The 24,124-nt window shown below is 47.6% G+C and overlaps 2 protein-coding genes across 4 annotated transcripts in view; one reads left to right on the top strand and one right to left on the bottom strand.

The window, feature by feature from the left end:
- The window catches only part of YEATS2 (YEATS domain containing 2), a 234,585-nt gene extending 218,567 nt beyond the window's left edge, over window positions 1–16,018 (top strand). For all 3 annotated transcript variants that reach the window (XM_075340905.1, XM_075340906.1, XM_075340904.1), the window contains 4 exons: window positions 11,563–11,786; window positions 12,038–12,112; window positions 12,206–12,279; window positions 15,714–16,018. In XM_075340905.1, coding sequence (XP_075197020.1) covers window positions 11,563–11,786; window positions 12,038–12,112; window positions 12,206–12,279; window positions 15,714–15,837 — 497 coding nt within the window. In that variant the 3' untranslated portion in view covers window positions 15,838–16,018. The remainder of the gene's footprint in view (window positions 1–11,562; window positions 11,787–12,037; window positions 12,113–12,205; window positions 12,280–15,713) is intronic.
- Window positions 16,019–20,345: 4,327 nt separating this feature from the next.
- SAG (S-antigen visual arrestin) overlaps window positions 20,346–24,124 on the bottom strand; it is a 48,505-nt gene continuing 44,726 nt past the window's right edge. Inside the window, exon 14 of the mRNA XM_075338657.1 lies at window positions 20,346–21,821. Coding sequence (XP_075194772.1) covers window positions 21,655–21,821 — 167 coding nt within the window. The 3' untranslated portion in view covers window positions 20,346–21,654. The remainder of the gene's footprint in view (window positions 21,822–24,124) is intronic.

The following is a 24,124-nucleotide window of genomic DNA, read 5'->3' as shown; positions in this document are numbered from 1 at the left end:
ACAGAAGACCGCAGGAGGTGCTGCCACTAAGGCAGCCTCCTCGTGACTCTCTGCCCGCTTCGGCAACGTCCTTAGTCGGTGGCAGGCTCTCCCACTTTGGCGACGCTTGGTTTCAACACGTCTCCGATCAGTGGGTGAGAGATATCATCTCCCACGGCTACAGGATAGAATTCTCTTCCAGCCCGCCAAACAGATTTTTTCTCTCAACTCCCCCCTGCTCCAAGGCCGCCGCCTTCTCACAGGCCGTGGCAGCCTTGCAGGCCAACGGAGTAATTGCACCAGTTCCCGCCCGGGAACCGTTCAGAGGTTTCTACTCAAATCTCTTCCTAGTTCCCAAAAAGGACGGTACCTTCCGGCCCATCCTGGATCTCAAGCTTCTCAACAAGCATGTTCAGGTGCGGCACTTTCGCATGGAGTCTCTGCGATCAGTCATTGCCTCAATGACCCAAGGGGATTTCCTGGCGTCCATCGACATCAGAGATGCCTATCTGCATGTGCCAATTGCGGTTTCACACCAGCGTTGGCTACGTTTTGCAATAGGAGAAGATCATTTCCAATTCGTGGCTCTCCCCTTCGGGTTAGCCACGGCCCCTCGGGTATTCACCAAGGTCATGGCAGCAGTGATTGCGGTTCTGCACCTCCAGGGGTTGGCAGTGATTCCTTACCTGGACGACCTTCTAGTCAAGGCTTCATCCAGCGCAGACTGTCAGCGGAGTGTCTCGCTCACTCTCGCCACTCTAGCCCAATCGGGTGGCTTGTCAATTTTCCCAAGTCCACTCTGACTCCGACCCAGAGTCTCACGTACCTAGGGATGCAGTTCGAGACTTTGCCGGCACTTGTGAAGTTGCCCTTAAACAAACATCTGTCACTCCAGCTGGCGGTGCGCTCTCTTCTGAGGCCCCGCCGTTATACTCTCAGGCGTCTGATGCAGGTGCTGGGTCAAATGGTGGTGTCCATGGAGGCTGTTCCCTTTGCCCAGTTCCATCTGCGCCCCCTGCAGCTGGACATTCTCCGCTGTTGGGACAAGCGGCCTTCCTCCTTACACAAGTTAGTGGCTCTGTCGCCACGGATCAAGAGCTCTCTTCAGTGGTGGCTTCGGCCCCTCTCCCTGTCCCAAGGGCGCTCCTTCCTGGCCCCGTCGTGGGTGATTCTCACCACGGATGCCAGTCTATCCGGCTGGGGAGCGGTATGTCTCCACCACAGAGCGCAGGACACTTGGACTCCGTCCAAGTCAGCCCTTTCAATCAATGTGCTGGAAACCAGAGCCGTGCTTCTAGCTCTCCTAGCTTTTCACCACCTGTTGGCGGGCAGGCACATTCGAGTCCAGTCAGACAACGCGACAGCGGTTGCCTACATCAGTCACCAAGGCGGAACACGCAGCCGCCTGGTAATGATGGAGGTACAACGCATCCTCCAATGGGCGGAGGACTCCAAGTCCACCATATCCGCAGTCCACATCCCAGGCGTGGAAAACTGGGAGGCAGATTATCTCAGCCGTCAAAGCGTGGACGGTGGCGAGTGGTCCCTGCACCCGGCAGTGTTTCAGTCAATCTGCCGCAAATGGGGCACTCCGGACGTGGACCTAATGGCATCCCGTCACAACAACAAAGTTCCTGTTTACGTGGCTTGCTCCCACGATCCTCAGGCCTTCGCCGCGGACGCTCTGGTTCAAGACTGGTCCCAGTTTCGTCTGTCTTACGTGTTTCCCCCTCTAGCTCTCTTGCCCAGAGTCCTGCGCAAGATCAGAATGGAGGGCCGTCGAGTCATCCTCATTGCACCGGACTGGCCCAGGCGAGCTTGGTATCCGGACCTGCTCCACCTGTCCGTAGAGATGCCGTGGCCTCTCCCGGACCGTCCAGACCTACTCTCGCAAGGTCCGTTTTTCCGCCCGAATTCTGCGGCTCTCAAATTGACGGCGTGGCTCTTGAGTCCTGGATTTTGACGGCTTCTGGTATTCCTCCTGAAGTCATCTCCACTATGACTCGGGCCCGTAAGGCTTCCTCCGCTAAGATCTATCACAGGACTTGGAAAATTTTCCTGTCCTGGTGTCGCTCTACCGGCCATCCTCCTTGGCCATTCTCTTTGCTTACCCTTCTGTCTTTTCTACAGTCCGGTCTGCAGCTAGGACTGTCCCTCAACTCTCTCAAGGTACAAGTCTCAGCTCTGTCAGTTCTGTTCCAGCGGCGTCTCGCTCGGCTGGCTCAGGTCCGCACCTTCATGCAAGGCGCGTCTCACATCATTCCGCCGTATCAGCGGCCCTTGGATCCCTGGGACCTTAACTTGGTCCTCACGGTATTGCAGAAACCCCCTTTTGAGCCTTCTAGGGAGGTTTCTTTGTATCGTCTTTCTCAGAAAGTGGCCTTTCTGGTTGCCATAACTTCTCTCAGGAGAGTCTCTGATTTGGCTGCACTCTCTTCGGAGTCACCTTTTTTAGTCTTTCATCAAGACAAGGTGGTTCTCCATTCGACTCCGGACTTTCTTCCTAAGGTGGTCTCTCCTTTCCACCTTAACCAGGACATTACCCTACCTTCCTTCTGTCCGGCTCCTGTTCATCGCTTTGAGAAAGCGCTGCATACTCTAGATCTGGTGCGTGCTCTCCGGATCTATGTGTCTCGCACCACTGCGCTTAGGCGGTGCACCTCTCTTTTTGTGCTAACCACAGGTCGGCGCAATGGCCTCCCTGCTTCTAAGCCGACCTTAGCCCGTTGGATTAGATCGACCATTTCGGACGCCTACCAGAGTACTCAGGTGCCTCCCCCGCCGGGGATCAAGGCACACTCGACCAGAGCTGTCGGTGCCTCTTGGGCTTTTAGGCACCAGGCTACGGCTCAACAAGTCTGTCAGGCTGCCACTTGGGCTAGCCTGCATACCTTCTCGAAGCACTACCAAGTGCATGCTCATGCTTCGGCAGATGCGAGCTTGGGCAGACGCATCCTTCAGGCGGCTGTCGCCCATTTGTGAAGTTAGGTTCTGCCTACTTCTTAGTTTTTCTGTTTATTCCCACCCAGGGACTGCTTTGGAACGTCCCAAGGTCTGAGTCTTCCAAAGGAACGATAAAGAAAAAGAGAATTTTGTTTACTTACCGTAAATTCTTTTTCTTATAGTTCCGTATTGGGAGACCCAGCACCCTCCCTGTTGCCTGTTGGCAATTTCTTGTTCCGCGTGTTATCACTGTTGTTGTGGACAGAGTCTCCGGTTGTTCCGGCTCTTGCTCTGTTCTACTTGTGGGTGGCTATTCTCCTTCACCTTTTGCACTAAACTGGTTGTGACTGGTTCAGAGGGAGGAGCTACACCTTTTAGGTGTAGTACTTTGTGTGTCCTCCGGAGGCAGAAGCTATACACCCAAGGTCTGGGTCTCCCAAGACGGAACTATAAGAAAAAGAATTACGGTAAGTAAACAAAATTCTCTTTTTTCAGCCCTTGAACTATGATCGACTCTCCCAAAAACAGTATGTAGGCCCCATAGCTCCCACACACAATATGCTGGACCCCACGGCCCCCCATACACAGAATGACTTATCTTACAGCCCCCTAAAACAGTATGATGAACCCCACAGTCCCCCAAAAGGTCTGATCCCATAAAAAATAACATGACACCCATGTAGTATGATTCCCTACAGTTCTTTATAAACAAAACGATGCCCTCCAGTATTCGCTGCCACAACCCTCAAACACAGAGTGATTACCCACACAGTCCCCAAAACACGTAATAACCATCACAGTCCCAAAACAAAGAACAATGATGATCCCACAGTATGATGGCCCCCACAGCACCATAACTCTTTATGATTTCACCCCATTATTGTTCCCAACAACACATTGATGGCCCCCGCACAGTATGATTCCCACAGTCCCTAAGCTCTTTGCCCCACAAGTGAATTTCAGAAAACATACACAACTCTCCTCGCCCCCGTCTCCCCGGTACGATGCTCTGGTCTTTACTTTGTAGACCAAGGCTCCACAGCAGACACGATCTAGTATCACCATCGCCGATTCTGAGCTGAGACAGTTACATGAAGAGGATGCAGATACCGGTGAAATTGTGGTGGAAGTGGGGAATGCAGACCACTGCTTCCTGCCCTTTGCTTTCCTGGTTTGTGGTCCATATCGCAACAGCCAAAGGCTTGGGTCAGGCCATATTTATCTTTTGATCAGTTGAGAAATATGTATAATGTGCCGAGATCTGCATTTTTTTTTTTTAGATATCTTCAATTATGGTCCACTCTCCAATCACAATTGTATTTACAAAATTTAATGGTGACCAGATCTGCCTTCCCATTGATCGATAGTCTTAAGTGTCAAGGTCTCATGTGTACACACATGCTATCAATAGGTATTGGTTCTACTTCACTGAGGGTGACAGACAAGTGGGAGCTGCTTATTCCCACTATTGGTGGGAAGGACTGGGAGGAGATCCTGGAATCCCCCCTTTATGTCTCACCTTCAGTTAACAATAAAATGATTCAACTACACATTATTCACCAAGCCTACCTAACCCCATCGAGGTTGTACTGAATGGGGTAGATTACCCTCTTCGGAGTGTCTGCAGTGTCACATCTTAAATTCGTATTTCTGGCACATGGTCTGGGCTTGTCCATTATTATCTCCTGGCAAAGTATAGTCACCTCCCTATCTTCCCTGATATCCATTCCCTTTCCAATAGATCCTAAAATATGTTTATTTGGGCTACTGGAAGAGGAAATATGGCGGCGTCGTGCCAGAATCTTTCTTGGAGAAGTTTTATTTCTTGCCAGGAAGTTGATAGTTACCTCATGGATGGGTAATTCTTTACAACATTAATCACCTGGGCTGATTCCGGAAACACATTAATCACCTATGATAAAACAGTGTATCATAATAGAGGAGCCCACAGAAGATGAGTTCCACTTATCCCATACCTTATCAAACATCGCAGATGGTCTTGCTCAATTGAGGTGTCGTTTTTACTGCCAGTTATAGGTTACATATAGTTTGGAGATGTGGGTGGGAATCTTACAGGGGGGCAGCAAAACGTCTTATGGTTATTGTTAGATTTGAACAGCTTAAATTCTGAGGTTGTTCTTCAGGTTTGATGACAGAAGAGTAACCTGTATATTGCTTCTATATTTCTTCAACACAACATGGGTTTTAATTTACTTGCTAATATCAAACTATGTAATGATACGTGAACCTGAGCAGCTGCTTTATATGGACCTTTTAAGAACAATGCATATTGTTGTACTTTTTGTTTTCTTCTGAAGTCGTCTTTTGGAATACATGTATTATTGATGTGTAAAGGTTTTCAATAAAATAAATTTTCTTCAGCGCTCTATTGGGAGACCCAGACGATTGGGGCATAGCTACCGCCCTCCGGAGGCCACACAAAGCACTACACCAAAAAGTGCAAGGCCCCTCCCCCTCTGGCCATACCCCCCCGTGGTATCACGGGTTCTCCAGTTTTAGCTTTGTGTGCGAAGGAGGTCAGACATCCACGCATAGCTCCACAGATTTTAGTCAGCAGTAGCTGCTGACTATTTCGGATGGAAGAAAAGAGGACACATATAGTGTCCCCAGCATGCTCCCTTCTCACCCCTGGATGGTGTTGTAAGGTTGAGGTACCTATTGCTGGTACGGAGGCTGGAGCCCACATGCTGCTTTCCTTCCACATCCCCCTGAGGGGCTCTGAGGAAGTGGGATCCTGCCGGCCTCAAAGCTCTGACGCCGGGCTCCATCCACAGACCCATTTGAACCTGCTGGATACGGAGCTGGAGTACCGTTCAGGGACATGGCCCTGCACCATTACAGGTACTCTGTGTCCCCGTACACACAGGCACAGCACACTCCAGACTTGCTGGGTGTGCTAGTGCGCCGGGGACAGTAAAGGGTTACAGTCACTGCAGCTTTGCTGAGTGACTTTGTGTTTTGGGAACTACCGCGCCGGACGCTCCGGGAGCGGCGGCGCGGCTGGGACTTGTAGTTCGCCGGGGACTGGGCGCCGACCGCGCTTTTACGGCGGCGGCGCTTATAAATCCAGTCCCCGGCTTCTGCGGCCTAGTGCCGCTTCGTTCCCGCCCCCTCCCTGTCACTCAGGGAAGGGGACAGGCGCTGAGCAATCAGCAGCGCCGAGGGCTGGAGCCTTTTTACATGCTCCAGCCCTCTCACTGCACTCTGTCGGACGCCGGATTCCCGCTCTGCCTTGGGGGCACGCCCACGGCCCGCCCCTCCTCACACGAGCTGGGGAAGAAGCCGGCAGCCATTACTGCAGAGCTCGGGGCACCAAGGCAGGACAGTGGCGATCATACACCCGCTTATAGGCGGGCGGTAAGAGGCACACATAGTGCTGACCACGATATAACTGCAGTGTATACATGTGTTGTTTTTAACTACATAGGTCGCTATATGCCCGCTTGGGGAGCGACACATCAGCAGCAGGAAAGCAGGTGTGCTAAAGCACAGGCTTTCTAGGCTGCTTGTTTTGCACGACTGAGGTGTTCATTTGTGTTTATGCTGATATGCTATACATTGCACTGTACAGTCGCTAGTCTTAGCTATATTCTTCTGGAATGGCTAGACTACAGCAGCAGAAAACCAAGGGTGCTGGGGCACAGGTTTTTTTTTTTCTATGCTGCTTGTATTGCATGGGCTGCAGTGTGCATTTGTACTTGTGCTTGTATGCTATACTTTGCACTGTATGGTCACTCTTCTGGGCTATATTCCCCTAGATGACCAGTCTACAGCAGCAGAAGAGCAGAGGTGCCAGGGCACAGGCTTCTATGCTGCTTGGATTGCATGTGCTGCAGTGTTCATTTGTACTTGTGCTTGTATGCTATACATTGCACTGTAGGGTCACTCTTCTGGGCTATATTCCCCTAGATGACTAGTATACAGCAGCAGAAGAGCAGGGGTGCCAGGGCACAGGCTTCTATGCTGCTTGTATTGCTTGTGCTGCAGTGGTCATTTGTACTTTATGCCTGTATGCTATACATTGCAATGTACGGTCACCAATCTTGGCTATATACTTCTAGATAGCTAGTCGGCAGCGGCAAAAAAGCAACACAGATTTCAGTGCTGTTTTTACTACATGGGATGCTGTTCATGACACCGTCCCATTGTGTGCATGCGCCCCTGTAGCACGTCGTCTGCCGGGGTCTCTAGCACTTCGTCTGCCGGGGCTCTACTAGTTGTGGCCAAAGAAACCTCCTGTCAACCCTGTCCATGGACAGGGACGGAGTAGTCATAATATAGAGACTTGCACCCATGGGCAATCTACTTGAACAAAAGGCAGCTCTTCAGGGCTTTGTTACTGACATCGCTCTCAATCCGGATACACCGGGTGGTAACGCCATACGGAATGATCCTATACCGTCCATCAATGGAAGGTTGGATCTTTCTCCCTCAGCTCCCCCAGTGGAGATAGGAGACGAACAGGAGAAGTTCCTTTTCAGTGTCTCACGCAGATATTGAGTATTTTTCTGGCCACGCTGACTTCAGAGAAGCAGTCCAGGAACACCACGCTTACCAGATAAGCGTCTTCTCCAAACGTTTTTAGGATACATGTTATCCCTTTTTTCCCCTGACGTGGTCAGCGCTGGACCCAGGGTCCAAAGGTGGATTCTCCAATCTCCAGGCTTGCATATAGAGCCATAGTTGCACTGGAGATGGGGCTTCACTTCAAGATGCCATTCACAGACAGATGGACTCTGGTTGAAATCTGTCTAGGAGGCTATCGGCGTGTCGGTTGCTCCGGCATCCACAGCCGTATTGGCAACCTAACCTTTTCTGCTGTTCTTGCGCAGCTGACCTTGAGCAGGGACATCTGTACAGAGGCGTCCGTAACCCCGCAATGTCTGCACTGCGACTTACCCTGTTAATGCTGTCCTAAAAGTACAGTCGAGGTTTCGGTCCTTCCCAAGCTCCGGCAGGTCCCAATTGTCCTCGTGCAAAAGGGCTACAAAACCTCAGACGGGCTCAGATTCCGGCCGGGCTCAATCTCGCCCAAGGAAGGCAGTCGGAGGAACCGCTACCAAGGCGGTCTCCTCAGGACTCTCAGCTCTCTCTCTCTCTCTCCGCATCCGCGGTTGATGGCAGACTCCCCCGCCTTTGGGGACATTTAGCTGCCACAGGTCACAGACCGGTGGGTGACGGACATTGTGCTCACGTGCACAGGACAGTGTTCTGTTCTCGTCCTCCGACTCCATTCTTCAGAACGGCCCCACCTCTCCACCGAGCAGATGCCCTGCTGCAGGCGGTGGACGCTCTAAGAGCAGAAGGAGTGGTGATCCCTGTCCCCCCTCAGGAACGAGGGCGAGGGTTTGTACTCCAATCTCTTTGTGGCTCCAAAAATGGACGGTTCCTTCCGTCCTGTTCTGGTTCTGAAACTGCTCAACGAGCATGCGAACGCCAGGCGGTTCCGGATGGGATCCCTCCGATCCGTCATTGCCTCAATGTCTCGAGGAGTCTTCCTTGCCTCAACAGACATCAAAGATGCCTATCTCCACGTGCCAATTGCTACGGAGCACCAACGTTTTCTACGTTTTGTGATAGGAGACGAACATCTTCTGTTCGTAGCTCTGCCATTCAGTCTGGGACAGCCCCACGGGTGGGCACCAAGGTCATGGCAGCAGTGGTAGCAGTCTTGCACTCTCACGGACACCCGGTGATTCCGTACTTGGACGATCTACTCGTCAAAGCAACCTCCCTCGAGGCATGCCAACGCAGCCTGAATGTTACGCTGGAGACTCTCCAGACTTTCGGGTGGATCATCAATTTGGCAAGGTCAAATCTGTCTCCGACTCAATCACTAACGTATCTCGGCATGGAGTTTCATACTCTATCAGCCATAGTGAAGCTTCCGCTGAACCAGCAGCGTTCACTGCGGACAGAGGTGCAGTCTCTCCTTCAAGGCCAGTCGCACCCCTTAAGGCGCCTCATGCACTTCCTAAGGAAGATGGTGGCAGCCATCGAGGCAGTTCTCTTTGCGCAGTTTCATCTGCGCCAACGGCAATGGGACATTCTCCGCCAATGGGATGGGCAGTCAACCTCCCTGGACGGGAAGTCTCCCTTTCCCTGACGGCCGAGGACTCTCTGCAATAGGGGCTTATTCCCACCTCATTGCCATAGCCCCCATCCTGGGCAGTGGTCACGACAGATACGAGTCTGTCAGGGTGGGGAGCAGTTTGTCTCCGCCACATGGCTCAGGGGACGTGGACTCAGCAGGAGTCCACCCTTCAGTTGGAAATCGGGGCAGGGTATCTTACCCTATTAGCTTTCCAAAAGTGGCTAGAAGGGAGCAGATCCGAATCCAGTCGGACATCTCCACAGCGGTGGCATACATCAACCACCAAGGAGGGACACGCAGTCAGCAGCCTTCCAGGAAGTCCGGCGAATCCTCATGTGGGTGGAGGACACAGCATCCACCATATCCGCAGTTCACATCCCGGGCGTAGAAAACTGGGAAGCAGACTTCCTCAGTCGCCAGGGCATGGACGCGGGGGAATGGTCCCTTCACCCGGACGTGTTTCAGGAAATCTGTTGCCGCTGGGGGGGGTCGGACGTCGACCTAATGGCGTCTCGGCACACCAACAAGGTCCCGGCATTTATGGCACGATCGCGCGATCACAGAGCTCTGGCGGCAGACGCCTTAGTGCAAGATTGGTCGCAGTTCCGGCTCACATATGTGTTTCCACCTCTGGCACTCTTGCCCAGAGTACTGCGCAAAAATCAGATCCGATTGCAGCCGCGTCATACTCGTCGCACCAGACTGGCCGAGGAGATCGTGGTACCCGGATCTGTGGCGTCTCACGGTCGGCCGACCGGGGTCACTACCAGACCGACCAGACTTACTGTCTCAAGGGCCGTTTTCTCCATCGGAATTCTGCGGCCCTGAACCTGACTGTGTGGCTTCTGTGTCCTGGATCCTAGCGTCTTCAGGATTATCCCAAGGGGTCGTTGCCACCATGAGACAGGCTAGGAAGCCCACGTCTGCTAAGATCTACCACAGAACGTGGAAGGTTTTCTTAATCTGGTGCTCTACTCAGGGAGTGTCTCCCTGGCCATTTGCATTGCCTATCTTTCTTTCCTTCCTACAATAGGAGTTAGAAAAGGGCTTGTCGCTAGACTCCCTCAAAGGGCAAGTCTCAGCACTATCCGTGTTTTTTCAGAAGCGTCTAGCACGTCTTTCTAAGGTGCGCACGTTCCCGCAGGGGGTTTGTCATATCGTACCCCCGTACAAGCGGCCGTTGGATCCATGGGATCTGAACAGGGTTCTAGTTGCTCTCCAGAAGCCGCCTTTCGAGCCTCTGAAGGAAGTTTCCTTTTCTCGCCTGTCACAGAAGGTGGCGTTTCTCGTTGCGATCACATCGCTTCGGCGAGTGTCTGAGCTGGCAGCTCTGTCATCCAAGGCTCCCTTCCTGGTGTTTCACCAGGACAAGGTAGTGCTGCGCATCATTCCGGAGTTTCTCCCTAAGGTAGTATCCTCGTTTCATCTTAATCAGGATATCTCCTTACCGTCCTTTTGCACTCATCCGGTTCACCGGTATGAGAAGGATTTACGTTTGCTAGATCTGGTGAGAGCACTCAGAATCTACATTTCCCGCACGGCGCCCGTACGCCGTTCCGATGCCCTTGTCGCTGGTACGCGCAAGAGGTTGCAGGCTTCTAAAGCCACCCTGGCTCGATGGATCAAAGAACCAATTCTGGAAGCCTACCGTTTTGCAGGGCTTCCGGTTCTTTCAGGGCTGAAAGCCCATTCAACCAGAGCCGTGAGTGCGTCCTGGGCGCTACGACACCAGGCTTCGGCTCAACAGGTGTGCCAGGCAGCTACCTGGTCGAGTCTGCACACTTTCACCAAACATTATCAGGTGCATACCTATGCTTCGGCGGATGCCAGCTTAGGTAGAAGAGTCCTGCAGGCGGCAGTGACATCCCCGTAGGGGAGGGCTGTTTTGCAGCTCTAACATGAGGTATCTCTTTACCCACCCAGGGACAGCTTTTGGACGTCCCAATCGTCTGGGTCTCCCAATAGAGCGCTGAAGAAGAAGGGAATTTTGTTACTTACCGTAAATTCCTTTTCTTCTAGCTCTTATTGGGAGACCCAGCACCCGCCCTGTTGTCCTTCGGGATTTCTTGGTTGTTTGCGGGTACACATGTTGTTCATGTTGAACGGTTTTTCAGTTCTCCGACGTTATTCGGAGTTAATTTGTTTAAACCAGTTATTGGCTTCCTCCTTCTTGCTTTGGCACTAAAACTGGAGAACCCGTGATACCACGGGGGGGTATGGCCAGAGGGGGAGGGGCCTTGCACTTTTTGGTGTAGTGCTTTGTGTGGCCTCCGGAGGGCGGTAGCTATGCCCCAATCGTCTGGGTCTCCCAATAAGAGCTAGAAGAAAAGGAATTTACGGTAAGTAACAAAATTCCCTTCTTAAAAAAACCAAAACCATGAACAGCACAGTGCATGCAGAGACGACACGTGCTTTCTTGGAATCCCAGTGTCATTTCTTTTCCCATATGGCCCCGCAATAGAAAAAGAATATAAGCTTCATTTATTAATATTCCCAGGTATTTATGCTCTACCTTTACTTTTCAGCTTTACCCTCGTCCTATTCCTCCCCCAACACTCTCTGTAGAAAAATGGAGGAACTAGAGAAGGTTCTTCAAAAGGAGAAAGAAGTGGAAGAAGATGTTGATATTCTCGGCACAGAGGTAGAGCACAAACCTCAGCTTTTGAAGGAAAAGGAGGAAGGAGAAGATGTCAAATTTTACTTGACACCCAGCCTATCGTGCGAGTTTATCAGAGACACCGCTCAAGAGGTATGGATTTATTACTGCTTGACGATTTTCTCCATGTAATACAACATTTCAACAAAAATGGAAAAAAATCTAATCTCAATTACTGTGATGTCTTCATCTGTTAAAGAGGGTGTTTCATTAAACCCGTCCTAATCAGAATGCGGTATTAGGGCATCATGCTGTCTGGATACATTGTCATTGGTAAACACAGTACATCGGGGCATTACCAAGAAACTATTCAGCTGAAAAAGCTTCATTCTTTTCGTTTTTAGATTGGAGTGTCGTTACAACCAGTGGAAGTCCACAAAAACGTGTATGCCTCTCCACTAGAAGAAATGATTTTGAAGGTAATTTTTATTCCAGTTTTCTTTTACGCTTATCTTATACCTGTTTGATTATTCCTGACTTTTTCATTAATTTTTGTTACTTCATTCCTTCAGGCCACTGAGCAGTTTGTCAGTGACTTGCTCCGTGACTCTTTAGCTATGGGCTATCAGATGACGTCTCGCAAAAGGTACGTTAGTGAATGTCTGCATACTGTGTCTGTGTTTAAGGCTAGGTTCACATTTCCGTTGTTTTAAATCAGTCAGGTCCGTCAGCAACGGATCAGTCGTTTTTTAGATGGCAACTGACGCAACGGATGTGATTTTCACTGGATTCCTTTCACAGGAATCCTGTGAAAAAACTAATCCGTAGCGTCCGTTACATCCGCTGTGCGTCCTTTTTTTGACGGATCAGTCATGATCCGTTTGTGTTTGGGACAGCCCAGTGGGTGTGCCAAACATGCTGGGCATGCTCAGCACAGCATGACGGAATCCAGCGCTGGATTCAGTTGTAAGACGGATTACGACAGAATCCAGCACCATAGACATACATTACAAGCTTGACGGATTCCTGTGCGGTGCATTAATTTTGATGGCCCGAAAAACGTAACATTCTGCGTTGTTCCCGCCCGGCGGTCAGTCCAAAAACAACTAACTGCGGCGCAGCGGATGCAACGCAAGTTCATCAGTCGCAATCCGCCACTAATACAAGTCTATGGGACACAACGGAATCCGCTAAACGGATTGCGTTGCTTACCATAGCCGCGGATTGTGACTGATACATTTTAAAGGGAACCTGTCATCAGAAATTTTGCTTTAAACCTAAAAGTTTCCCCCTCTGCAGCTCCTGGGCTGCATTCTAGCAATGTTCCTGTACTTTTTGTGGCCCCTTTTAAACCAAATTAAATACTTTATAAACTCGTACCTTTAGCTATGTAAATTTTGTAAATCGTCAATGGGGCGGGCTCTCTGCTGACCGTTGCTGTTCCTCCAGCAGACTTACGCCGCCCCCCAACGCTGAATTTCATATCTCAGGACGCCGCCCCTGGGCGCCCGTGGTCCCGCGCATGCGCTGTGCGACTGTAGCGGGACTGTGCACTGTGTGCACGTGTGACCGCTGGTGACGTTTTGCGCAGGCACGAGGTTATGGGCGGCGCTGTGAGTGTCATCAGCAAGTGCCGCCCATAACCTCGTGACCGCACTTTCCCCTCTTCCTCCAGCGTTCTGCGCAAGCGCTTGCTGGCCAGATGACCCGACGTCACCTCTTTCCCATCTTGCCCTGCTGCAGGATAAGATGGGAAGGAGGTGACGTCAGGTCATTTGGCCGGCGAGCGCTTGCGCAGAACGCTGGAGGCAGTGGGGGAAAGCGCGTCCACGAGATTATGAGCGGGCACTTGCGATGCAATCACAGCGCCGCCCATAATCTCGTGCTTGTGACACACGTCACCAGCGATCCTGGCGTTGGCGGCACCTCGGGCGCAGTGGGCGGCGTCCTGATGAATGAAATGGAGCGTGGGGGGACGGCGTCAATGTACTGAAGGAACAGCAACGGTCAGCAGAGAGCCCGCCCTCATGGACGATTTACAAAATTTACATAGCAAAAGGTACAAGTTTATAAAGTATTTAATTTGGTTTAAAAGGGGCCACAAAAAGTACAGGAACCTTGCTAGAATGCAGCCCAGGAGCTGCAGAGGGGGAAACTTTTAGGTTTCAAGCTAAATTTCTGATGACAGGTTCCCTTTAACGGAAATGTGAACCTAGCGTTACATGTACGTTCTTGGACATTTGTATAGTTTCAATTGTATTGTTACGAAACTGTAAGATGAGCTGCAGCTTACAAATCTCCTGTAAAGCAGGTACGCTATGGAGCATGTGACGAGTAATCCAGTGATTTTCCAATAATTGGAGGTCATGTCTAATGGGTTTGTGCCAACTTATCCATGTGATAGGAATTAACTTTGATTACTGGAGGCCTGACAGCTGGAAATCTTTCCTCATCCAGAACCCACCTGAAATAGTGCAAAAAAAAATAACAACTGTCAAAACTAATGAACATATGCACAGCAATGTAAAACGACTTGCTGTGCATATGGTCAGTCTTTTACAACTTGTTCTAACCACTTCAGGCTTTCAAGGTCACAAAGTGGATAAAAGAAGTGACCCGTCCATTATCTTGGTGGCTTCTTCTGGGACATTGTTACTATGTTATATATGGAATTAAAAAAAACAAAAAGCCGACACAAAAAGGTCAGTAAGGGTTCTTCAGAGAAAACCATTTGGGATTTCCTGAAGTGTTTCCTAATCCAAAATCGATGCAGGAACAACGGAGTATAAACGACGACGTGTGTACGTATCCCGATATGTCATTTAGACATCATAGGGGAAGATGGCAATTTATATTTGTGGAAACTCCGACCACCCACCACACCGTGGTCCTCACATGTAAATGATCGTTCGTCTCATGTGAAGGGTGAATATGTAGCTGATCAGTTTCACTGCTAAAATTAAGGTTTTGGTTTGAAGAAGACAAGCCTGTGCTGATGAGGGCTGCAGCTTACATATGAATATAGCTTCTTTTGATGGGGGTTTTCCATCAAAAAACATGCTTCATCTCTACAAAGGATTGATTGGTGGGAACCTCACATTCACTAAAACTGACCCCGGATCCCCATACTTTCCTATTTTCTCCTTGCTGCATAACCACAGAGAATAGAAGTTTGTGTGCTGCATGCTCATTGCCGCTCCGGTTAATGTTATGGGGGCAAACAGACAGGCAAGCGGTGTACGTCACAGTCTCTGCCATTTCTTAGGCCTTGAATTTAGGAGCACCGCACATGCCCGACCACTGCTGTATTCAGATTCCTCATTGCCATCATTGTGCAGGAGGAAAGGGGGCTCATTACTTCTGTTATTGTGATCACTTCTCTCCCAGCATTCGAACGTTAAAGGGGTGGGTCACCTATATTTTTTGTCTAGTTCGATATTATATTGAGAAACAATGTTTCTCTCAAATACCTTGTGTTGGCAATAGTTCCTGTGAGAGGTGCTATTGCAGACCGCCGTTCCCCGTCCAGTGACGTCTCCATCAAGTGCTGCACACGTCACATCCGTGCAGCCGGCTGCAGTCTTCCTGGCTCACTGAGCTGTGAGCGGTATTTCACCACTCGTCACGGCCCACCTGCTCCCTGCTGCCTCCTCCCTCACAGCAGAACGTTGCAAGCAAGAGACGCGACACGCTGTGCTGTGAGGGAAGAGGGAGGAGGAGCAGGGAGTAGATGGGCTCAGAATGCAGCCGGCTGCACGGATGTGACGTGTGCAGCACTTGACGGGTACGTCACTGGACGGGGAACAGCGGTCTGCGATAGCGCCTCTCACAGGCACTATTGCCAACACAAGGTATTTGAGAGAAACATTGTTTCTCAATATAATATCGAACTAGAACCACCCTTTTAATTCCCATTTACAGATGATAAATGTTCTTTATGGGAAACCCTTCATTCAGTCTGTTCCTAAGCAGTAATGATGGACTATGATTAATTATAGTCCAAAATGCTTAGAATTAATTTTCTTTGTCTCACTTCATTTGTCTATTGAGTTAACCCTTTTTTTTTGTTCTTCTGTACAGAGCACCAAGAGAAATCAGCGTTGCCAACATTCATCAAGCAATTTGCAATATTCCTTTATTTGACTTTCTGACAAACCGGCACTTGGGGGCTTTTCATGCAGATGACGCATTGCCGTTAAAATAGAATATCACACAGCGACAAGCAATATTTTTGTATTGTAGAGGTATATGTTCTTACTTTTCGGTTTTGTGCTTTTGTGCTGCACAACATAACGGCGGACAACTCCCATTTACATATGTATATATCTGAGCTCATCTATTCAAGAGGTAAAATAATAAACTCCCTTCTCTGGTACCTTTCATGACTTCTGTCCGCTCTGGTTGTGATTTTCTTTAATGTGCTATGTGGATGTTGATTTATGCCATGGGACTCTGACATGACAGCATATGTGGGGTTAATAAATAAGAGGATAGGTCCACACTACTAGTGTTTGCAATCAAATTACTGCAGTAACAGTTGAAAATGAATATCATAGTTTAAAGAGTAACAATCATTTTAATTTTTATTTTATAAATTAATAGTACACGTGAAAAAAGGAGATGTCAGTTGTTACTTATGAGATTCTATGTAAATAGGAGGGGGCGGAGCTCAGTCCTCTAGCTCCTCCCTCTAGCTGCTCCCGTCATCATAGAATCAGTAACAAATGCCATCTTCCATGTCAGTAATGCAAAAGTGTTCACTGAATACAGATTTTACGTCAGCATTGAGAAGTTTGACAATGATCCATTTTGGAAGAGAAAGAAGCAAATTTCTCTGATAAGATGTATTACAAAGCTGCTTATTTTCATGTGTACTATTGATTTCTGAAATAAAAATTTAAAATGATGGTTATGCTTTAAGTCCTTAGCCAGTTTGTGTGTGTGTGCGCGCATGTGTGTGTGTGCGCGCATGTGTGTGTGTGTGTGTGTGTGTTATAGAAAAGAAAATGGGTATTTTGAGGCTACTTGCTTTACTGGCCACTGACACAGCTTTCTTGGAGCAGCTGGTTCTTACAAGGGGCTGCAACGGATATCCCACGAGGATACAGGAACTTTTCTTCTAGTTATCAGCTTCTTTACCAATTGGTGGATATGTTCTCCTTAATTATCACTTTTTTTTTTCTTCTGAAGAGGCTGTAAGAGCACATATAACCAGATACTGGAAATGTAAGCTTATTTGTAGGCTACTTGCCCACGCTGCGTTTTTTGCTGCGTTTTTGGCTGCAGTTTTGGTGTCAGAACTTTCTGACATTTGACTTCCCAGCAAAGTCTGAGAAGTCAGATTTGTCATGCGCACGTTGCAGTTTGTCAGCATTTTATTTGTCAAAAGTTTGTGACAAAAAAAAATGCAGCATGTTCATTCTTCCTGTGTTTTTGTCAACATTTGTCACAAAAACGCAGCAAAAACACATGTTGTGAAAAACGCAGCAAAAACGCACCTACAAGTACAAGCATTTTTTGTGATATTTCCAGGCTCTCTGACAACGTGCAGTTTTGTCTGCAGTTTATGAACACAAAAGACGCAGCGTGCACGTGTAGCCTAATCTGGAAAACTTTTAGGCCATGTTCTCATGCCTGGGGAAGGGGGGAGGAGGCACCAAAAAAAAAACCACAGTTCCAGAGCGTCTTTAAATATTTGAGTGTTCATGAAATTGCATCTGCATTGCTTGAACTGTTCTATGCAGCAAATTTTCTGTACAAAAAAATTGCTGAGTAAAAAAAACATTGCATTTACACTACATAAAAAAATGACCTTAATATTGTGCGAAGCTCCCATGGCAAAAATAAAACCTCACCGGTGAGTTGTATTCAGATTTTCAGGCACAATCAGTGTATTTTGGGAAAGTGATGACGTTTACAAGTAAATGCATCAGTATGCTCTGTGCATTGAGCCCATGAAGCCAGATCAAAATCAACCAGCCTCTCTGCATGTGCTCCAGATTTAGACATCTACAATGCATGCTCAGGATTCAGAGCGGCTGAAGAATGATGTGTAACGTCCTCAGGAACATGGATTAAGCCAGATTAAAGAAGATTGGCATGCAGCAAGCTTGACAACTTGTCATATGTCTCCACCTCCTTGACTGCATTACTAGTAATTTGCATATAACACAAAAGGTCATTAAACTATAAAAAAAATCAAATTTTTCAAACTCGGACAGTGGTATAGCAATTACTGTGACGTTAATAGAGCAACTACTGCATGAAACCCCAAAGCTGGCAGGATTCATATCTTTGAAATGATGACACAAGTAGTGATCTCATTGGCTGGAGTGTTGTATTCTTTATTATTTTCTGCTCATTATATAGCGTAAAACATGACTCCACATTTATACATTCTACAATCAGTCCTGTATTTGTAAAGCCCTGTTAGCACTGCATATATTTCTGCCTGGGATCAAGACGGAACTTCCAGCAGAGCGATAAATCCACTTCGGCATTTTCCAACTTTTCAGATTACATTCCTGGTTTGGGCTAAAAAGATGGGTTCTCGTAAGTGAAAGAAAAGCACAATCTGTGTATATTTGATCTCCCTTTGTGATTGCAGTTTAAGGAGTACTTCTCACATAGCGAGATCGCTGCTGAGTCACAGGTTTTGTGACGTACCAGTGACCTCATCACTGATCTCGCGGTGTGTGACACTAAGCAGCGACCTGGCCCCTGCTGTGAAATCTCTAATCGTTACACACTGTTCTGGTTTGTTTCTTGCTCGTTGGTCTCCCGCTGGCGGGAGACCAACGAGCACCGACTGTGTAAGCAGCGTACGCTGGTAACCAGGGTAAATATCAGGTAACTAAGCAAAGCGCTTTGCTTGGTTACCTGATATTTACCGTGGTTACCAGTGTACACCGCTTAGCACTGGCTCCCTGCACACGTAGCCAGGGTAAATATCGGGTAAGCGTAGAAAGGAAGAAGGGATCCGGCACAAATTCTTATAGTAAAACATCCAAAGCTTTATTTAAATATTATTTTAAAAGCATCGTGAAGACTGAGTATCAACTCAGATGGTAGGAGTTAGTCATGAAAACTTTACGCGTTTCGGACTTCCATTAAAAGCAAAAGAGTCCTTAATCATAAGGACTTATGATTAAGGACTCTTTTGCTTTTAATGGAAGTCCGAAACGCGTAAAGTTTTCATGACTCTAACTCCTACCATCTGAGTTGATACTCGGTCTTCACGATGCTTTTAAAATAATATTTAAATAAAGCTTTGGATGTTTTACTATAAGAAGAATTTGTGCCGGATCCCTTCTTCCTTTCTATGCTGTTTCGCTTGTTACCGGTTGGGATTTACCGGAGGATCCTAGGCACCCGCAAGGCTGAGCAGTCCGGGCAGCAGGTGAGCTGAAGATACACTTTTTCTCCTAAATATCGGGTAACTAAGCAAAGCGCTTTGCTTAGTAACCCGATGTGTACCCTGGCTATGTGTGCAGGGAGCCAGCGCTAAGCGGTGTATGCTAGTAACCAGGGTAAATATCGGGTAACCAGGCAAAGCACTTTGCTTAGTTACCCAATATTTACCCTGGTTACCAAGCTCAGCATCGTTACAAGAGTCGCTGGTGGCCGGTCGCTGGTGAGATCTGCCTGATTGACAGCTCACCAGCGACCATGTAGCAACGCACCAGCGATCCTGACCAGGTCGTGTCGTGGTCGAAATCGCTGGTACGTCGTTTAGTGAGACTGTACCCTAAGGCTTTTTTTTTTTTTTTTTTTATTCTTTATTTAAACACAAACAGAATGAACTAAGCAACTGTAAGATTCCAAGGGGAGGTGACAGCACAATAGTGCCTACCGAGTAGAAGTATGCATAAATATGATGAGCTGACAATTTAAGCCACCAACTGAAGATCACGACAGTTTGTTCTGGGCCCATCAGTTTTATACATATTTTAGGGAAAAAGATAGGAAAAAAAGAGACTTAAAAAAGAATCCGATCTGCAGGAATGAAAGAAGGGCAAAGAAAGAACAGTAAGAGAAGAAGGGAGAGAAATTTAGGATCAAGTTAAGCAGGTAAAGCAACAAGGGGGGGGGGGCAGAAAAGCATAAAGGGAGGGGGGAAGGGGTTAGGAGAGAAAAGGTAAACAAAAAGGTGATTACAGGGGGAGAGGGAAGAACGTCACGACTCCCACCAGGGCGCCCCCCACACTCCGGACCAGGGAAAGACAAACCTATGGGTCTGATAACAGTCTGCCATATTTGTCAAAATATTTAAATTGAAATCATCAAAGCTATTGTGGATGGACGACATCAATTCCTCCATATGCATTAAGTCATTGACCCTAGAAGCCCAGAGAGAAAAGCCGGGAGGAGTGACTGACTTCCAACCCAGGGGGACGCAAGATCTGGCGCCATCACCAGAAATCTCAACAGTGAGCATCTGTAGAAAGAAACCGAAGCCTCAGAAAGCTGGTAAAGGAACAGTACAGGGCCTAACTCCTGTGTGGTGCCTGTCACATGCTTGACAACATCCCTCACTCCTGACCAGAACAGCTGTAATACTGGGCATGACCAAAAATGTGCATGAAGTCCCCCTCTCCACACCACACCTCCAGCACCTGGAATCCAACCCAGAAAACCTTGTTGATAGTTTAGAAGGAACACTTTACCATCTTAAAAGGAGATTAAAGTTAGATTCCTGAAGTCTTTAGCTTATAGAGGTCTTGTGTGTAAAGAACAGAACAGTCTATGGCTCTTTTGAAGGTTCTGGACAAATTCCAAAATTGACTGCATATGCTATGTGGCCGATTTCTTAGGATTGGCATCGCGCACGCCAGTTGTAATGAAGTGCTCACTGGAGTGCACTCACCTGATTCATTAAGCGGCGATCAACTCTTTAATTAATCATGTGTGTCTGATATCCAGAATGCACTATTACAAGAAATTTATGCCATTTGGGGCTGGTGTTCTTTTCCGGAGTAAGTTATGTCACCTTGGTGATGGACGCTTGTCCTCTTGCCCATGATCCGCCCATATTGATGCAGTTGACCAGGACCGGCATGTAAATGCCAAAAGCTTCAATATTTTTGCCCAGCTATATTGCAACTTAACATCTTTATGCCAGATTAGTGACTTAAACATCTTAATGAGTCGCTCCCACTGTGTACAAAGCTTTAAACTTTTTTTAAAATAATTAAGGGTCGTAATGTCCTTTTGATATCGGTGATTCCCAAACTCCCTAACTAAAATGTTATATATTCAGGACTTCCTTAGTATTGAACAGGTTATGCCTTGATAATGATTTCATCATCTGTTCAATGCTGAAGAAATACTGAAACTATGCTCGGTTAGGGTCCATGAAGACTGGCGTTCGGGAAGCAGTCATATATACAACAGTCAACATTAAAAGAAATACCATACGCAATCCCTAGTGTGGTCTAAAATGCAGACCACTCATGATAGAGCCATGTTAGTATTTAGATTTTTTTGTTTATACCAATTTTGGAACCTTTAATAACTCTTATTATTCGATGTGGACAGGAATTAAAATAAATTCTCTACACTAGAAGCAATGTGATCGGCAGAATTGTGCTCCCGGGTAAAGGGATTTCATGACCATGCCCGTGTGAAAACCACCTAGCCAGATGTAACATTCTTACTTTTCTTTGAAGAAGCCAAGGTAGATGCTTTTAGAGCATGGTGTTTGTTCTCAATACTGTTCTTTGATGAAAAGTTTAACTGCTCTTCTTTTGGGCTATAATAAATTTTAATTTTTAGAGAAGTCTGGTCAAAACTGAATTAGCTAATCCTACAGTAAGGTTGTTACCTGAACTTTAAAGAGAAGTCATGTCCAAAATGTTTGGTTTGGGTTCTAACACATCCATGTTCTGCTTTTTTTTTGTGGTAATGTTCTGTGAAACAGAAGTGGGTAGGCTTAGGCAGATTTGCAATTATAAATAGGGTGGCTTTAAGTGTCCCTTGTACACAGATGCAAATGTGGGAACTGGTTCTAGCAATAATACTTTTAGTGCGCCTGTTCCTTATCCTCTATAACATCACAGCGCCTAATACAACAATCACAATAGATTTTATTTCTCGTCGTCCTCTTCTTCCTCCTTCTCTTCAGGGTGCAGTTCATCTTTAAGATGGTCTCGTGCAAAATCTTCAAATACCATATCCTCGTCTTGCTCACTGTGTAACAATAGTAAAGGTAGTATTAATTGACCTGTGATGCTCTTTATATTGATTCAGTTTATTATTTAAATGGTAGCACCACTTGAATTTCACTTTTGGGCTACAAACAAAATCGCTTTAGGGGAGCAACTATGGGGTCAATGTGCAGTCACTGACACAAATTGTGTATATGCAGGGGGCTACAGTGCTTGCTTGCGTTTCCGTTTTCTTGATTTAATGGGATTGTCCACTTTCTGGACAAAAATAGTGAAAGGTAATAAACTAGGACCTTGTTGGTCAAAAGCATAACTACCTACAATATCACATTACAGGTATGACAAAAAAGGGTGCTGGCTGAGTGTCTTTCTGCTGGATAAACAATGGGTACGGCAAGCTCAGTGGCCATATGATGAAGATGGAGACTGTCATGTTATTATACCCCCACTATGTGCAACCTCCAGCCATGCCCTGTGCCTGTTCAGAAGTGGAACTAGCGGAGGAGGCGGTCCCTTGGTATAATGAGATAACTGCCATTATCTTTTATCACATGGACATCGCATTGCATCCATTGTTTACACAGTGAAAAAATAAGTAGACAGGGCCTTTATTGGCACAGATGGGGTCTGCAACAAATTATACTTTCCCAAGCACACAGTTAGGGTATGTGCGCACGTGTGCGTATTACATGCAGTTACGCTGCGTTTTGCATCGCAGAGTAACTGCATGCGTCCTGCGTCCCCTGCACAATCTATGGAGATTGTGCAGTGGCCGTGCGCACGTATGCCACGTATGCTGCTTGCCGAATCGCTGCGTTCTAAGAAGTGACATCACTTCTTTCGTGCGTTCTGCATGCTGTCTATAGGGAGAGGCAGCATGCAGAGCGCACGAATCTGCCGGCACCATGCGCTTCAGAACGCAGCTTTTCAGCTGCGCTCTGAAGCGCACATTTTCGGTGCGGTGCAGAGCGCACACGTGCGCACATAGCCTTAATGTATTTGCTGATTTTAGAGTGTAAAATGGATAACAAATTTAGGCTATGTTCACATGTACAGTAATCATCCATTAGAACGGATCCAGAAGAGATCTGTTGGCAAAAAAGTTGAGCAAACAAAACTTTTTTTTGTCCATTTTTAAAAATTTGATTTTTGCAGGATCCGTTTTTTTAACATGGGAGTCGATGGAAAACGGATCGATTTAGCTATCCATTTTCCTTGCATTTGTAAAGGATCCTTTTTTTTATTATTGGATCAGTTTCAAATGGAAAATAACTAGCAATGCATTAACAAATGTATACTCCAGGATAGCAGCGAGTTATAATGTAGTAATTTATTCTAATATCAAGTAGCACTTTGGCCAGAGGGGATGGAGCTTACTGTTAGGCCGGTTTCAGATGTCTGTGTTTCAGGTACGTGTGACATCCGTTTTTAACACAGATGCCACACGTACTCGTTATTCTATGGTGTTACTCACACGGCCGTGTTTTCACATGGACCGTGTGACCCGCCCTCGTGACCCCGCACGCACACATGTCCGTTTTTTCTCCGGCAGCATGGGTGTCACACGGATCGCACACTGATGTGATCCGTGTGACACGTAGCGGAGAAGACACGGGCCTTTTAAATAAAAAGATTTTCTATATTCACCTATATCCAGCGCTGTTTTCTTTGGCTGTGCTGCCTCCCTCTTCTGACCGCGGCTCATTATATTCATTGATTATTCACTGCACTGAGGACCTGGAAGCCAGAGCAATCGCGGTGACAGCGCTGGGCACAGCATCGGCTGGGACAGTACAGCCGCATCGCGGGGACAGGTACATGTTCAGCAAGTAACCAGTGTGTGTGTGCAGTGATGTCCAGGAGGTCATTGGAGTTCCCAATAAACTCTGATGAACCCGTGAAGTCACCGTGGTGCCACCCGCTGTCGCGCAGATGTCGCATGGGTGTCATCAGAGTTCATTGGGAACTCCAATGACCTTCTGGACGTCACTGCACACACACTGCTTGCTGGATACTCCTCTGTCCCCGGTGCTGGCCTCGCGGTGTGGTCTCCGCTGCTGTCCCCACGATGCTCCGGCTTCCAGGTCCTCAGTGCAATGAATAATCAATTAATAGAATGAGCGGCGGTCAGAAGCGGGGGACAGCAGAGCCGAAGAAAGCTGTGAATATAGAAAATCTTTTTATTTAAAAGCCCCGTGTTTTCTCCGGTACGTGTTACACATATGCAAACGCAGATGTCACACGTGTGATACACGTATGGCCATAACCATGCGTGTGGCTTGAACCCAATTAAACACGGACGTCTGAAACGGGCCTTTAAAGTCA

The sequence above is a fragment of the Anomaloglossus baeobatrachus genome, chromosome 3 (genome assembly GCF_048569485.1).
Source record: "Anomaloglossus baeobatrachus isolate aAnoBae1 chromosome 3, aAnoBae1.hap1, whole genome shotgun sequence".
In the NCBI taxonomy this organism is placed as follows: Eukaryota; Metazoa; Chordata; class Amphibia; order Anura; family Aromobatidae; genus Anomaloglossus; species Anomaloglossus baeobatrachus.
This window is presented reverse-complemented; position numbering and strand designations above follow the sequence as displayed.